Below are 14,930 nucleotides of genomic sequence, written 5' to 3'. Positions count from 1 at the left end.
CAGCTGGCTACTGGCAGATCAGATTAGCTGATGATGCAAAGCCAAATACAGCATTTTCAACCCCTAGTGGGCACTATCAATGTGTGGTAATGCCCTTTGGTCTGAAGAATGCACCTGCCACTTTTCAAAGGTTGGTGAACAAAGTCCTAACTGGCATGAAAGACTACTGTGCAGCATATCTAGATGATACTGCTGTCTTTAGCTCCACCTGGGAGGATGACCTGGTCCAGCTGAGAAATGGTTTGGAGGCCCAGCAGAAGGCAGGCCTAACTGTCAAGGCTACTAAGTGCCAGATAGGGCAGAGTCAGGCTGTGTACCTGGGCCACCTTGTAGGTGGAGGCCAGGTTCAACCATTGCGGAGCAAAATCCAGACCATAATGGACTGGGTTGCTCCAACCACCCAGACTCAGGTCAGATCTTTCTTGGGCCTGACTGGGTACTACAGAAGATTTGTCAAGGGGTATGGTTCCGTTGTGACACCCCTGAATGACTTAACTTCTAAAAGAATGCCAAAGAAAGTTCAATGGACAATTAGCTGTCAAAAGGCATTTGGTGACCTGCAAAGTCCTAACTACTCTAAAGAATGTATTGTCCAAACAGATGCATCTGACGTTGGGGGTAGGGGCTGTGCTATCACAATTGAATGAGGAAGGTCAGGACCACCCAATAGCTTTCATTAGCAGAAGGCTGACCCCTAGAGAGAAACGTTGGTCAGCTATTGAGAGGGAGGCCTTTGCTGTGGTCTGGGCTCTGAAGAAGCTGAGGCCATACTTGTTTGCCAATCACTTCACTGTTCTGACTGACCATAAGCCCCTCTTGTGGCTAAAGCAGATGAAGGGTGAAAACCCCAACATTTTGAGGTGGTCCATTTCCCTTCAGGGTATGACTATACAGTGGAACACAGACCTGGGAGTAACCATGCCAATGCAGATGGACTCTCCAGGTATTTCCACTTAGAACATGAAGACTCAACTGGTTAAGGTTAGTTTAATGTCCCTGCGTTTGGGGGGGGGAGTTGTGTAGGAGAGTAGGGTCTGCTTACTATAGTTACCCCCACTTTTTGCTGATGTTTCACTGTTTTTCGACTCTAGTCTGGCTGAGGGGCATGCTATCAAGGACCCCAGCCTAGCTGCTTCCTCTCTAAAATGATTGCATGTACTTTAGGTACACTCCAGATTGGTTACTGGGTTACCCTTGTGAGTCCCTAGTATATGGCACCTTAGGTACCAAGGGCTTAGGTACTCCAGAGGCCTACCAGGGGCTGAAGCATGTATTATGCCACCCCTGTGAGACCTTCCAAAATGGCACCACAGGTCTGCTACTGCAGCCTGGGGAAGGTGGTGCATGCACCCCTTACTAAGATATAGGTTACCTATATCTACCTTTAAACATTGACACATATAAACCTATAAGTCACCCCTATGTAAGGCCTTATCAATCCTGAAGGCAGAGTGCTTGGTTTAGTGTGAGAGGGTGTCCATGCATGAGCAGGACCCCTCTGCAGCTTTTGGAATCTATTCTCTAAAGCTGTTCTGTGATGCAGCCAGACCATATACTCTTAAGTGCATTATAACCCCGCGGTAAATGCTTACTTTGGAATGGCTGAATGAAACATGTTGTGTTTGGTGTCAAACACTTTGTAATCCAGTCCTGGCGGCGGGGGTAGAATTCCACCCTTCTAAAGGGAGAGACATGTATACACTAACCTAACCGGTAATAGTTTAAAAGAGTCCCAGCATCACAAAATGGATGCTGCAGCCACAGACATGGGTCTGACCTCCTGCTGCTGGATGAAAGTCCGGCAGGGGAGGCCTAGACAATAGGTGTCCTGTCACAGGGAGGTGTAACCACCTCCCAGACAGGCTTTAGTGTATTGGGGATGGGTGGGTGCATTCATAAAATGCTTTTCAGACAGTGCTGGGGGCACACTTGGTGTCTCTGTGCATATCCCAGTTCAAAACGGTTGCAGGGGCACCGAGGCCCTGCTCTGGCGCGAAACTGGAAAAGGGAAAGGGGTGTAGCCTCCGCCCTCCCTGCATCCTCCCAGAGGTGTGTCTCCAGAGTATGTTCAACCCTCTAACTTAGTATAAGTATGGACCCCAGTCCTTAGGACTTTCTTAATATATGATTTGGTACGCCCCTAGGGCTCAACGAATATTGTGCTAATTTACTGTGTGCTAAATAAGTTTACTGAATCTACTTTTGCCTCTAGCCTCAGAAAGAGACTAGAGGGATGTGTTTAGAATAAATACATATATTTTATATATATACCTGGTGTGGTTCTCCTTTCATTTGGCCATTCATGAGATTATAGACTGGTAAAACAAGCTGCCTTACATTCCTTCAAGACTTAGCCTGAAGGCTGCTCTCCACAGATACCACTAGGATAGCTTTCTATATAGGTTGTCTTTAAACCTACCATCAATAAAGGTCATTTGGACTGGTGCAAGGTGCCCACAAGAATAGTGGACAGCATATGCCAGGCCAACTTCTCACAGCAAGTGTCATGGTTTGGTCCAGAAAGGGTGTCACAGATGCATCAGTGCTGACAGCGGGGACATGTTCAGAGGTCAGGGGCGGAGATGAGGTAAAGGTGTTAGTATCGAGTCAGTGTATTTCAGTGGTCGCTGCTCTAGGGGTTTGATGAGGGCTCAGGTTATTATGACGAAAAATGCCGGTTGAACCAAGCGGCAAGGGTAATGGTAAATTAATGCTGTTGGGTAATCTGATGAAGGTGGATAGGGAGGAGGGGAAAGGGGTGGAGCAATACAAGTAGTGGGGTTAGGAGAGGGTAGAGAACGAGGTACCCGTGGGATGACTAAAGGTCTAGGATGAGCTTGGGTCAGGGAGGAAACCTACTTTATCACAGAGAGTTTGAGAGGAAAATTTCATCAAGTAATTCTAGGCTGCATTCAGATGCTTGAATGAGGATAATCCAATTATTATAAAGGTAGATGGTTGCCTCTGCTCGGAAAAAGATAGAGGGAGTTACAGAGAGTCTGAGACCGTGGGGGGCTTTAGTGGATGCAGTGATCCGGAGCAGATAACAAAGGGCTTTCCTTCATTGAGCTGGTCTTTTAGTGTAAAAGATAAGATCACTTATGGTAGCTCCTTTATTCGTGCAGACATAGAGGTTGGAAATAAGGGTTTCTGGGTGAAATTTGAGAAACCTGTGTTTGAAGTTCTTGAAAACGCTTTTAGGTAGTTTAGGGGGGTATATGATAGTGTAGGAATTACAGCCGTCTGGAACCAGTTTGGAGACTAGTGATCTTCGAGAAAGGTAATCCATGGCTAAGGGCACCAAATTTCCAGAGTGGAAAGAGGGGAGGGACCGGAGTACTACATGCTCACGTGGGGGGAAGCCGAGGGGAGTTGAGGAGAAGGGGGTATGGTCAGATGAAGGAAGGAAGGGATGGAGCAAATCATGGGGTGGCTGGAGGAAAGTTCCAGGACTCCGTTCTACAAAGACAGCCCATTAAACAGCAGCATCATGACAGAAGACGTCCAGAAAGAAGAAGGTACTCTTTCTGTTTTGGGCTTCCCAGCGTTATATGCATGCGATTTCTAGGTGGAAATCAGCAAATCCTGAAGAAAGTGCCCAGCTGCGAATATGAAAAAGGGAAGTTGAAATACATTAGGTCAAACTAGATTTTGCAATTAGGAAGATAGAATCCTGATTAGAGGGTTAGGGGGGATGAGGTGAACAGTGGCCTAGGATGAACCTGGAAATTCGATAGACCAAGCCAATCTGGAAATCTCAGCAGAATTAGTAAACAACATAATTCTAAGATGGCTGCCACCTTGGAAATATTTATAAGCTATAGAACATGATAGTCCTTTTTTCATGTCCATAAAAAAGACATGCTAAGTCCTATGTCAATATCTAGATTTCTAGAGGCAGCGCCATTTTAGATTGGGCAGGAACGTTATATGGGGAGAGGGTCGATACATGATGCAGGGCCTACAAGGGCCAGATAGAGCCCCTTTATGCCACATGGGTCCCAAACACAATCAGCGCACAAAAGGCCCCCTTAATCAGGCCTCGAGAAAACAGCAAGACGAATCCTCCTGAAAAAAAGTTAGTAGTGAATGAAACCAGTCACCTCCATGAACAATATGATTTGATGTATGGCACAACATCCTGGTGTCCACCTTGCTGTCTTGCGTCTTCCTGATCCATCGCTTACTCCAAGAGCTGTTCTTGTTTTAACAAAACCTTGACCATATGTATCTACCCAAAGCTATAACTAGTATATGACTGCTATGCGAGCACACTTTTTTTGCTAAGTTATTCTATGAATACCTTTGCTGAAATAAATAAGATTGTGGCATGTTCAAAGGAATTTTTATGTAAATATCTCTGTATGATTAAATATGTCTTAAATATGTCTTCATTAGTTTCAACAATAGTAATAAATGCAATGCTTTTACAATCCATAAAAAATTGTATATGCACATTCCAGTATTTTCCATTTAAGTAATTTAAATCTCTTTACATCCGACAGAAAACAATCCTTGATTGCACAAAATGCTTTAGAATAATGAAGATAATACTGTAAATCTGCAAAAGCAAAGTCCGAAACATTGAGTTCCAGTATTCAGCAAAACATAAGTTCTGACAGAGGCAGCCGAACCTGAACATAAAACTGACAGATCCCGGAAGTACCGTCCAGGGCAAATTAGTGGTTCTACGAGTCTCAGCGGTGCACTTCCGTGCCTCAAGATGAAGAAATGACCTCTAGAAAATTAAGGCAACACTGATCAACCACTTCTTGTGTAAACATGTCCAATACCAGCTCTGATCATGAGGTGGTTACAGCAGTACTCTGCTTCCTAAAGTGATATCAGATCACCATTCAGTGCTAGAGGTGTACTGTAAACTCTTTCAGGCCATTCCACAGCAACCAGCGAAAAGCACAGTTAACTGAAAGTTAAAAGAAATGGGGGTTCTGCTATATAAAACACAGAGTACTGTCCCAGTGTCCACCGACCAGAAGGACGATGGATCTTTACTCGCAAGCTTACAGAACCATTATCTTTTCTAAAGACACAATCAACCACAAAGAAGCCTTGCACACGTAATGAGTGTGGCGAGTATTTGATGACCTTTGCACTTTAAAGTTTATTCAGAAAGCAAACGAGCAAAATCCCACACACATACATGGAGTGTGAAAATAACACAAGTGCTTTATTGGTCATGTTGGCCCTTCAGACAGCACAGTCAAGAGTTATAGAAAAATGCATACCCGACTCAGGGACACTAACCAAGAAGGAGAAAACATATACTTGCAGTGAATGTGGAAGTAGTTTTATTTCCTCTTCAGGATTAATGTATCATCAAAAAACACACTCAGGTGAAAAACCATATCATTGCAGTGAAAGTGGAAGTAGTTTTGGGAAATCGGCAACATTAAGGAATCATCAGCGAACACACACAGGCGAAAAACCATTTAAGTGCAGTGAATGTGTTAAGAGCTTTAGTCGATTAACAGATTTAAAATGCCATCAGAGAAATCACACATGGGAAAAACCATACAAGTGCAGTGAATGTGTGAAGAGCTTTTGTCAATCATCACACCTAAAACAGCATCAGAAAACACTCACCGGGGAAAAACCATACCATTGCAGTGAATGTGGAAGTAGCTTTAGTGAATCTTCAACATTAAGGATTCATCAGCGAACACACACTGGAGAAAAACCATTCAAGTGCAGTGAATGTGGAAGTAGTTTTAGGAATTCGTCAACATTAAGGAATCATCAGCGAACACACACAGGGGAAAAACCATTTAAGTGCAGTGAATGTGTGAAGATCTTTAGTCGATTAACAGGCTTAAAATACCATCAGCAAATTCACACAAGGGAAAAACCATACAAGTGCAGTGAATGTATGAAGAGCTTTTTTCGATCATCACTCCTAAAACTCCATCAGAGAACACACACTGGAGTAAAACCATATCATTGCAGTGAATGTCTCAAGAGCTTTAGTCAATTATCAGTTCTAAAAATTCATCAGAGAACACACACAGGGGAAAAACCATATAATTGCAGTGAATGTGGAAGTAGCTTTAGTGAATTTTCAGCATTAAGGAAACATCAGCGAACACACACAGGGGAAAAAACATTCAAGTGCAGTGAATGTGGAAGTAGTTTTAGGAATTCTACAACATTAAGGAATCATCAGCGAACACACACAGGGGAAAAACCATTTAAGTGTAGTGAATGTGTGAAGAGCTTTAGTCGATTAGCAGGCTTAAAATACCATCAGAGAAATCACACAGGGGAAAAACCATACAAGTGCAGTGAATGTGTGAAGAGCTTTTGTCAATCATATCACCTAAAACAGCATCAGAAAACACACACCGGGGAAAAACCATACCACTGCAGTGAATGTGGAAGTAGCTTTAGTGAATCTTCAACAATAAGGAATCATCAGCGAACACACACTGGAGAAAAACCATTCAAGTGCAGTGAATGTGGAAGTAGTTTTAGGAATTCTACAACATTAAGGAATCATCAGCGAACACACACAGGGGAAAAGCCATTCAAGTGCAGTAAATGTGGGAAGAGCTTTAGTCAATCTGCACACCTAAAACAACACCATCGAACACACACTGGCGAAAAACCATATCATTGCAGTGAATGTCTGAAGGGCTTTAGTCAATTATCACACCTAAAACAGCATCAGAAAACACACACTGGGGAAACCCATTTAAAGTGCAATGAATGTGGGAAGAGCTTTATATATTTATCACACCTAAAACTCCATCAGAGAACACACTGAAGAAAAAACATATCATTGCAATGAATGTCTGAAGAGCTTTAGTCAATTATCAGTCCTAAAAAGAACACACGGGAGAAAACCATATCATTGCAGTGAATGTGGAAGTAGTTTTAGTTCCTCTTCAGGATTAATGTATCATCAACAAACAAGCACAGGGGAAAAAACCATATCATTGCAGTGAATGTGGTAGTAGTTTTAGGAATTCAGTAACATTAAGGAATCATCAGCGAACACACACACAGGGAAATACCATTCAAGTGCAGCGATTGTGGGAAGAGCTGTATATATTTACCAAGCTTAAAACAGCATCAGAGAACACACACTGGGGGAAAACCATACCATTGCAGTGAATGTGTGAAGAGCTTTATTCAATTATCAGACCTTAAACACCATCAGAGAACACACCTGGCGAAAAACCATATAATTGCAGTGAATGTCTGAAGAGCTTTAATCAATTTTCAGATCTGAAATAACATCAGAGAACACACACAGGGAAAACCCATATCATTGCAATGACTGTCTGAAGAGTTTTAGTCAATCATCACACCTAAAGAAAATCAGAAAACACACACGGGGAAAAAACCATATCATTGCAGTGAATGCAGAAGTAGTTTTAGTTCCTCTGCAGGATTAATGTATCATCAACAAACACACTCAGGGAAAAACCATATCATTGCAGTGAATGTCTGAAGAGCTTTTGTAAATTATCATACCTAAAGCGGCATCAGAAAACGCACACTGGGGAAAACCATACCATTGCAGTGAATGTGTGAAGAGATTTTGTCGCTAATCAGACCTACATAAACATTGGCGAACACACACAGGAGAAAAACCATACCATTGCAGTGAATGTGGAAGTAGTTTCAGTTCCTCTTCAGGATTTATGTATCAACAAACACACACAGGGGAAAAACCTTATCATTGCAGTGAATGTGGAAGTAGTTTTAGAAATTCAGTAACATTAAGGAATCATCAGCGAACACACACAGGGGAAAAACCATTCAAGTGCAGCGATTGTGGGAAGAGCTTTATATATTTACAAGCCTAAAACGGCATCAGAGAACACACACGGGGGAAACCATTTAAGTGCAGTAAATGTATGAAGAGTTTTAGTGGGTTAACAGACTTACAATACCATCAGAGAAATCACACAGGGGATAAACCATACCAGTGTAGTAAATGTGTGAAGAGCTTTTGTCAATCATCACACCTAAAACAGCATCAGAAAACACACGCCGGGGAAAAACCATACCATTGCAGTGAATGTGGAAGTAGCTTTAGTGAATCTTCGACATTTAGGATTCATCAGCGAACACACACTGGGGAAAAACCATACCAGCTTTATTCAATTATCAGACCTTAACCGCATGCGCGCTAGCGGGTTTTCCCGCTGCGCGCTGAGATTTTAAAAAACGCGCGTTACCTGACAAAGCCAGCTCGTCATGCGCGTAGCGTAGGTAACGCCCATGACGAGCTGGCTTTGTCATGCGCGTCGAAGGGGTTAAACACCATCAGAGAACACACACTGGGGAAAAGCCATATAATTGCAGTGACTGTCTAAAGAGTTTTAGTCAATTATCACACCTAAAGAAAATCAGAGAACACACACAGGGGAAAAAAAAATATCATTGCAGTGAATGCGGAAGTAGTTTTAGTTCCTCTGCAGGATGAATGTTTCATCAACAAACACGCTCAGGGAAAAAACCATATCATTACAGTGAATGTCTGAAGAGCTTTTGTAAATTATCGTACCTAATGCGGCATCAGAAAACACACACTGGGGAAACCCATTCCAGTGCAGTGATTGTGTGAAGAGATTTTGTCGCTTATCAGACCTACATAAACATCAGCGAACACAAACAGGAGAAAAACCATACCATTGCAGTGAATGTGTGAAGAGCTTCAGTCAATCTTCAAACCTACAAAGACATCAGCAAGCACACCACCATTACTGAACTCACATAGAAATAAACATAGAGCTGAATGAATTTGGTAATAATTTAATTACATCATCAATAATACCCATCTGTAGGTGTGCACTGAAGCAAAAAAGTGCAGTTATTGTGAAATGAAGGAATTATAGAAACTGATAAAATTACAAGCATACGGGACATTCAAATACCAGCTGATAAAAAGCAGGGGATAGAAGACTGAACTAGTAGGAAAGAAGAAAAATACATATATTTGAAAAATTATAAAAATGTCTATTCTCTGCTATTGTTTATTTCCCTACAGCTAGGAAAAACATGAAATATCAGGAAACCCATTGGGAGACTAGCACAAAGTGGACTAAAAGTAAAGAAACATTGTTGGTTTTTATTCTGTAAGAGAGTTATAACGAAAGAAATCCAAGCACACCTAACCATGCTGCCTGTAAAATCAACACCATGAACAATGCTTGGACTAACAAGGACATTTTCAGCTAATTCTGGAGATTAGTGATAAAACATATAAAACCAACAAACTCAAAATAATTTAACAAGCACAAAATGAAGATTCTTCAGAGCCTGCTGTGGTTTTGATCATTTTATGCATCATTAATGGTTCTGTGACAGTGGCCAAGAACTGTGTAGAAAAGCAGAAGTGAAAGCAGGAGAATGTGAGCTGCAGCTCTCTGGGTTAACCCTCGCAGTGCATGACATTTACCTCTGAAGCAGGAGAATGTGAGCTGCAGCTCTCTGGGTTAACCCTCGCAGTGCTGACATTTACCTCTGAAGCAGGAGAATGTGAGCATCAGCTCTCCGGGTTAACCCTTGCAGTGCTGACATTTACCTCTGAAGCTCTGATGTAGAACAAATGATGATCATTTCCATCATCATTAAATCAAATCCGAGGAGACAGAGAAGTTGAAACATTTAAGGCCTGATTTAGATCTCGGTGGACGGGTTACTCCATCACAATTGTGACAGATATCCCATCCGTCGAAATATGAATTCCATTATATCCAGCAGGATTCATATTTAAGCGGACGGGATATTCATCACCGTTGTGATGGAGTAACCCGTCCGCCGAGATCTAAATCAGGCCCCTGGTTATTAACAGGTTTCTGAAAGCTAGAGCAGCAGCTGTGTGACAGCCAGGCCGAGCACACTTCAGAAGAGCGCAGGATCAATAATGAAGGTCGCAGAGCTGCAGAGCTGTGTGATAGCCAGGCGGAGCACACTTCAGAAGAGTGCAGGATCAATAATGAAGGTCACGGAGCTGCAGCTGTGTGATAGCCAGGCCGAGCACAAGGAGTCTGTTCAGCAGATACAAATTAATAATGAAACTCTCCGACCCTGGCCGAGCACACTTCAGAAGAGAGCCGGATCAATAATGAAGGCCACGGAGATGCAGCTGTGTGATAGCCAGGCCGCGTACCTCACTTCAGAAGAGTGCAGGATCAATAATGAAGGCCACGGAGCTGCAGCTGTGTGATTGCCAGGCCGCGTACCTCACTTCAGAAGAGTGCAGGATCAATAATGAAGGCCACGGAGCTGCAGCTGTGATTGCCAGGCTGAGCACAAGGAGTCTGTTCAGCAGATACAAATTAATAATGAAACTCTCCGACCCACATGCTGTATGATAGCCAGGCCGAGCACACAGCTTCACTTCAGAAGAGTGCAGGATCAATAATGAAGGCCACGGAGCCGCAGCTGTGTGATTGCCAGGCCGAGCACAAGGAGTCTGTTCAGCAGATACAAATTAATAATGAAACTCTCCGACCCACATGCTGTGTGATAGCCAGGGTGAGCACGCGGCTTCTCTTCAGGAGAGTGAAGAATCATTTATAAATGTCAATGAGCCGCATGTGAGGTGCTGGGTTTTTAAGAACCGGCACAGAACCGGTAACCCAGCGGTGCCAGGGCACACCCAGAGACCTCGGGTTCTTTCCTGATCCAGACCACAGAAACTCAGAGTCTTCTAGGTGAAGTCAAAGATCGATTTATTGGCTGCAACCAAGGTAACAAGTGTCCTAGAAATACACCACACGGGGAGTATATTCTCAGGAGACTGCTCGAATTCACAAAGTCAGGCTTCTCTTCTTATACAAAGTTTCTAGCTTCAGGCAAACATTCTTCGCATTTGTAGTATGTTATTTACAGTTATTGGTTTACAAGAAAAAACTGAGTCATGATGATATGTACATATTTCACGTCGTGCTGGCCACAATAAATCACTCGGCAAGGCCTAACATTTCATCAGATATCGCTGGACCCTCAATAAAACGGGCACCTCCCCATCATAAAGTAAGTGAAGCAAAAAGAGTGGAGATAGATGTGAGCGAGATATGGCAGGTGTGCGCGCTGAAATGGTTTCATGGTTTGTTGAGCCTTGATGATATCTTGTTCGGCCACTGGGAGGGTAACTGACCTAACGAGTTCGGCCTGGGGCAATGGTTCCAACATGTACAGGTCATAGGAAAGTCGATTAAGGTGTACGTGTCCTTGTGGGATCGAATTCAGCTGGATTAAGGCCTATGTAAAGGGCAACACACCAAATGGCGGCTATATACAAAATGGAAGCCAAGGATTCAGGATATCAATGATGATTTCGAGGTGAACTCATCACCTGAATGCGACGAAAATGCTTGTACATACTGTACTCGCCATTCTTGGTCTTTTGACACTAAATTCGTCGTATTACAACGTAGTTTTTATTCCTAAGACTGGGATGGGTACACGAGTTCGGATTTTCAGTACCACAAACCCTCCTTTTGCCCTTACATAGGCAATTAATCTATCCTCATGTTAGTCTGAGTCCAGATCTATATTCTTAAAGTCATTGAGATGTTGCTGTAGTATCATCCTAGTACTTAGTCCATCTCTTGACACAGGCTTCCTTATACATGATGTAGCACAGAGGCCACATATTGCAGGAGCGCACTGTATGCACAGACAGAACAGGAAAAGGATGGCCAAGATTATCCCAATGACCATTAGAATTTTCCATCCCCAGCCGGATATCAGATCCCAGAACCACCCCATTAGGGACCAATCTCCTTTATCCACATGAATAGATTCGGAAATCTTATGTAGTTTGGAGATGGCCTGGTACATTGTCGGAGCGTTATCTGGGATAAAAATACAACAGCTAGATTGGATCAATCTGCATACCCCACCTCGGTCTGCAAGGATGACATCTGGAGCGACCCTGTTCTGAAGGGTCATAAGACGATCCGACTGGAGCTCAGCAGTCAAGTTACTAAGGGCACCGGTAGTTTCAATCACGGTGGACTCGACTACCCTTGTCAATTGCCTTATGTTCCTGCTGTTTACCATGGGTCCCCAGAACGGCAGAAAACCTTTTGCAAAGTCCCCAAATTCTTGACCTGCAGTGTCTTCTTTACTCAAGACACCTCTAACTACCCTTGTCCTGTGGTAATCCGCCGCTGCTGTGTAGGTGGGAGGTAACAGGAACGAAACAAAACATGAGCCCGAAAAGTCAGGGGGCAACCATGTATAGGCTCTATCATGACAGATGAAATAAGTACCCTTAGCAGCTAAAAACGCGGGGGGAGTCTGAGACCCAAAAACATACCTTTCTGTACAGACACTTTTCCCTAACTGAGCTCTGGGATTTCTGCCAATACCTTGCAGACACAGATTACCTTGATGGGGTACAATCCAGATCGGGGAAGGCCTCTTCGTTTGCTGTTTCTCACTTAAAGTAGTTCCGTATCCGGTCACGTTCCAACCTACATATGCAAGTATCTCATCATTAGGAGTATTTACATAAGAAGTTATGTCCCTAATCATGTCGATTATGCCTTTCACCAGGGCGCTAGTCTTGAGGTTGTCTTTTACAGAACGTAGGGGTTGGATTTCGCGTGCATATATGAACAGTGTTCTGCATGCCCACACAGAGCCATTGTGACTAAAGGGCAGAACTAGATAAGGGATACCCTTATCCGTAGTGTGAGGCATAAGTCCACAAACCCAACAGTTGGTTGTGTTCATTACTAGCTGGTGCTGGTGCAGGAGCTGAATAAAGGAATTATTAATGAATTCTAGTCTTCTATTGGATTCGTGGTCAGGAAGGGGATGGAAAGAATGAGGGGAAACAGTAGGGGGTCTGGGCGATGCCGTGGGTGTAAATGTTACGCGAAAAGAGAATAAGACGTAACTTATTAAAAATATCATCGTACTGAATAACATACAAATGCATAATATTATAAAGCTTTTCTTTGAAATTGCTTTGCATAATTGGTGCTTAAAGTTCATTCGTTTGGCAGGTCTCTCCACATTAGGAAACTCCATCCTCTCTAAAGTGCTGCCCGCGATGAGGAGGTTGATTCTGCTAAGGAGTGCTTCTGTCAGTCTAGGGCAACTCCCTTGGACCGACCAGAACCACCGACCTAACGTCGTTAGCTGCACTTCCGAAGACTTTAACCAATCGCGGCCCTAGCAGCGGAACCCGGGTGGCGGATCGAAAAACAAAAATAAGCATGTTTCCTAAATGGGAGAGCTGCACTTTCAAAAATAGTACTTGGGAGGAAAAAGATATGTTTATTTGTCCATAGGTCTTGGTCTCGAATCATGAAAAGGAATCACTCTCATTAGTTCGTTGTCCTCGGTCTCAGATTGTAGCGTCTTTTTCCTGGTACTGTCTGGTCCTGAAACAAGGAGTCAGGCTCTGCAGTGTTCAACAGCTCGGGCGGTGGCACAGTCTTGTGCGAAATGTTCTCATTTTCTGGTTCAGAGTCAGAGCTTCTTATGTGCAAATCGTTAAAAGGAACGTCATTTGGAATAGTATCACGTTCTTGATCAGTGCCACCCTTCTTGACCCACTGGTCAGAAGGCAGGGGAAAAGGTATCTTCCTGCAATGGATCCCGTGGACCCAGTTGGTTTTTCCTTCCACCCGAACCGCAGATCTTGTAGAAAGAAGGACGAGGTGAGGTCCGGTCCACCTGGGCTGGTCGTTCTTTGTTCTTTGGCAATTTTTCACAAGGATCCACGAACCAGGGTCAATGTCGTGGCCCGGAGTGTCAGAGACCGGAGGCAGAGTGTTGTGGACCTGTTGATGCAAAACACGCAATTTAGCCGTCAATTCATACAGATTATCGAGCAAAACAGGGTGTTCCAGTTCACTAAATTTCGTGGGTCTAGGCACTCCCCATATATTGGCTGGCCGGCCAAAAACGATTTCATAAGGGCTAAGTTTCACTCGTGAATGCACAGTCATTCTAGTGGACAGGAGTGCTAAAGGTAGAGCGTCAGGCCATTTAAGGCCTGTGCTCGCTTGGAGTTTCTACAATTGTGTGCAATGTCGTGACAGCATATGCTGCAGTCGTGTCACCATTCGGGAGCTTGAAGCATGAACCATCCACCCATAATGTACCATCGCATTCGGTAAGAGGAGTATCGGACAAGTCTATTCTCCCTTTCGTCTCTTCCTCTGTTCTAAGGAAACAATCGTGCTGTCCTGAAACATCTGATCCTTCTGCAATTGGTAACAATGTAGCTAGGTTCAAAGTACTGCACCGTTTTATGCGCACATGACTTGCTAGTAGGGTCAATTCGTAACTAGACAACCGAGCACTAGTTAAGTGCTGGGTCTTAGTTCTGTTTAGTAACATCTCTACTGCATGTGGAACCATCACGACTAGTGTATTATTCATTACCAGACCAGCAGACTGTCGAATAGAAACAGCTGCTGCTGCTGTGGCTCTTAAACAACTTGGCAATGCTTTGGCTACCAGGTCCAAAGTCGACGAAAAGTAAGCGCATGGACGCTGCCTACCTCCAAACAACTGAGTCAACACAGATAATGCACAACCGTCTTTCTCATGGACATACAATGTGAAAGGCTTACTGTAGTCGGGGGTACCCAACACAGGAGCCGAACACAATGCTGCGCGTAGTTCGAGAAAACTTTTCTGGCACTCTTCAGACCAAGGTACAGGATTGGGCGTATTATTGCATGTCAATGCCACCAAAGGTTTGGCTAACAACGAGAAATTTGGAACCACTGTCTACAGTACGAGGTAATGCCCAAGAAAGCCCGCACTTCCCTCTGTGTTCTAGGTACATTCAATTTCGCTAATGCCTGAATCCTCTCTGGTGTCAGTTTCCTTCCCTCCTTCGATAAGAGGTGACCTAAGTAGGTCACTTCTTGTCGGCAATATTGGAGCTTGGAAAGTGACACCTTGTGATGTAACTCACACAA

General features: G+C 43.7%; 1 protein-coding gene across 1 annotated transcript; it reads left to right on the top strand.

Moving 5' to 3' along the window:
• Window positions 1–5,161: 5,161 nt before the first annotated feature.
• LOC144793354 (uncharacterized) lies at window positions 5,162–6,781 on the top strand. The gene has a single exon (XM_078668957.1). The coding sequence runs from the start codon at window positions 5,162–5,164 to the stop codon at window positions 6,779–6,781; it is 1,620 nt and encodes a 539-aa protein (XP_078525083.1).
• The last annotated feature ends 8,149 nt before the right edge of the window (window positions 6,782–14,930 follow it).

Source organism: Lissotriton helveticus, chromosome 1_1 (assembly GCF_964261635.1).
Source record: "Lissotriton helveticus chromosome 1_1, aLisHel1.1, whole genome shotgun sequence".
In the NCBI taxonomy this organism is placed as follows: Eukaryota; Metazoa; Chordata; class Amphibia; order Caudata; family Salamandridae; genus Lissotriton; species Lissotriton helveticus.
This window is presented reverse-complemented; position numbering and strand designations above follow the sequence as displayed.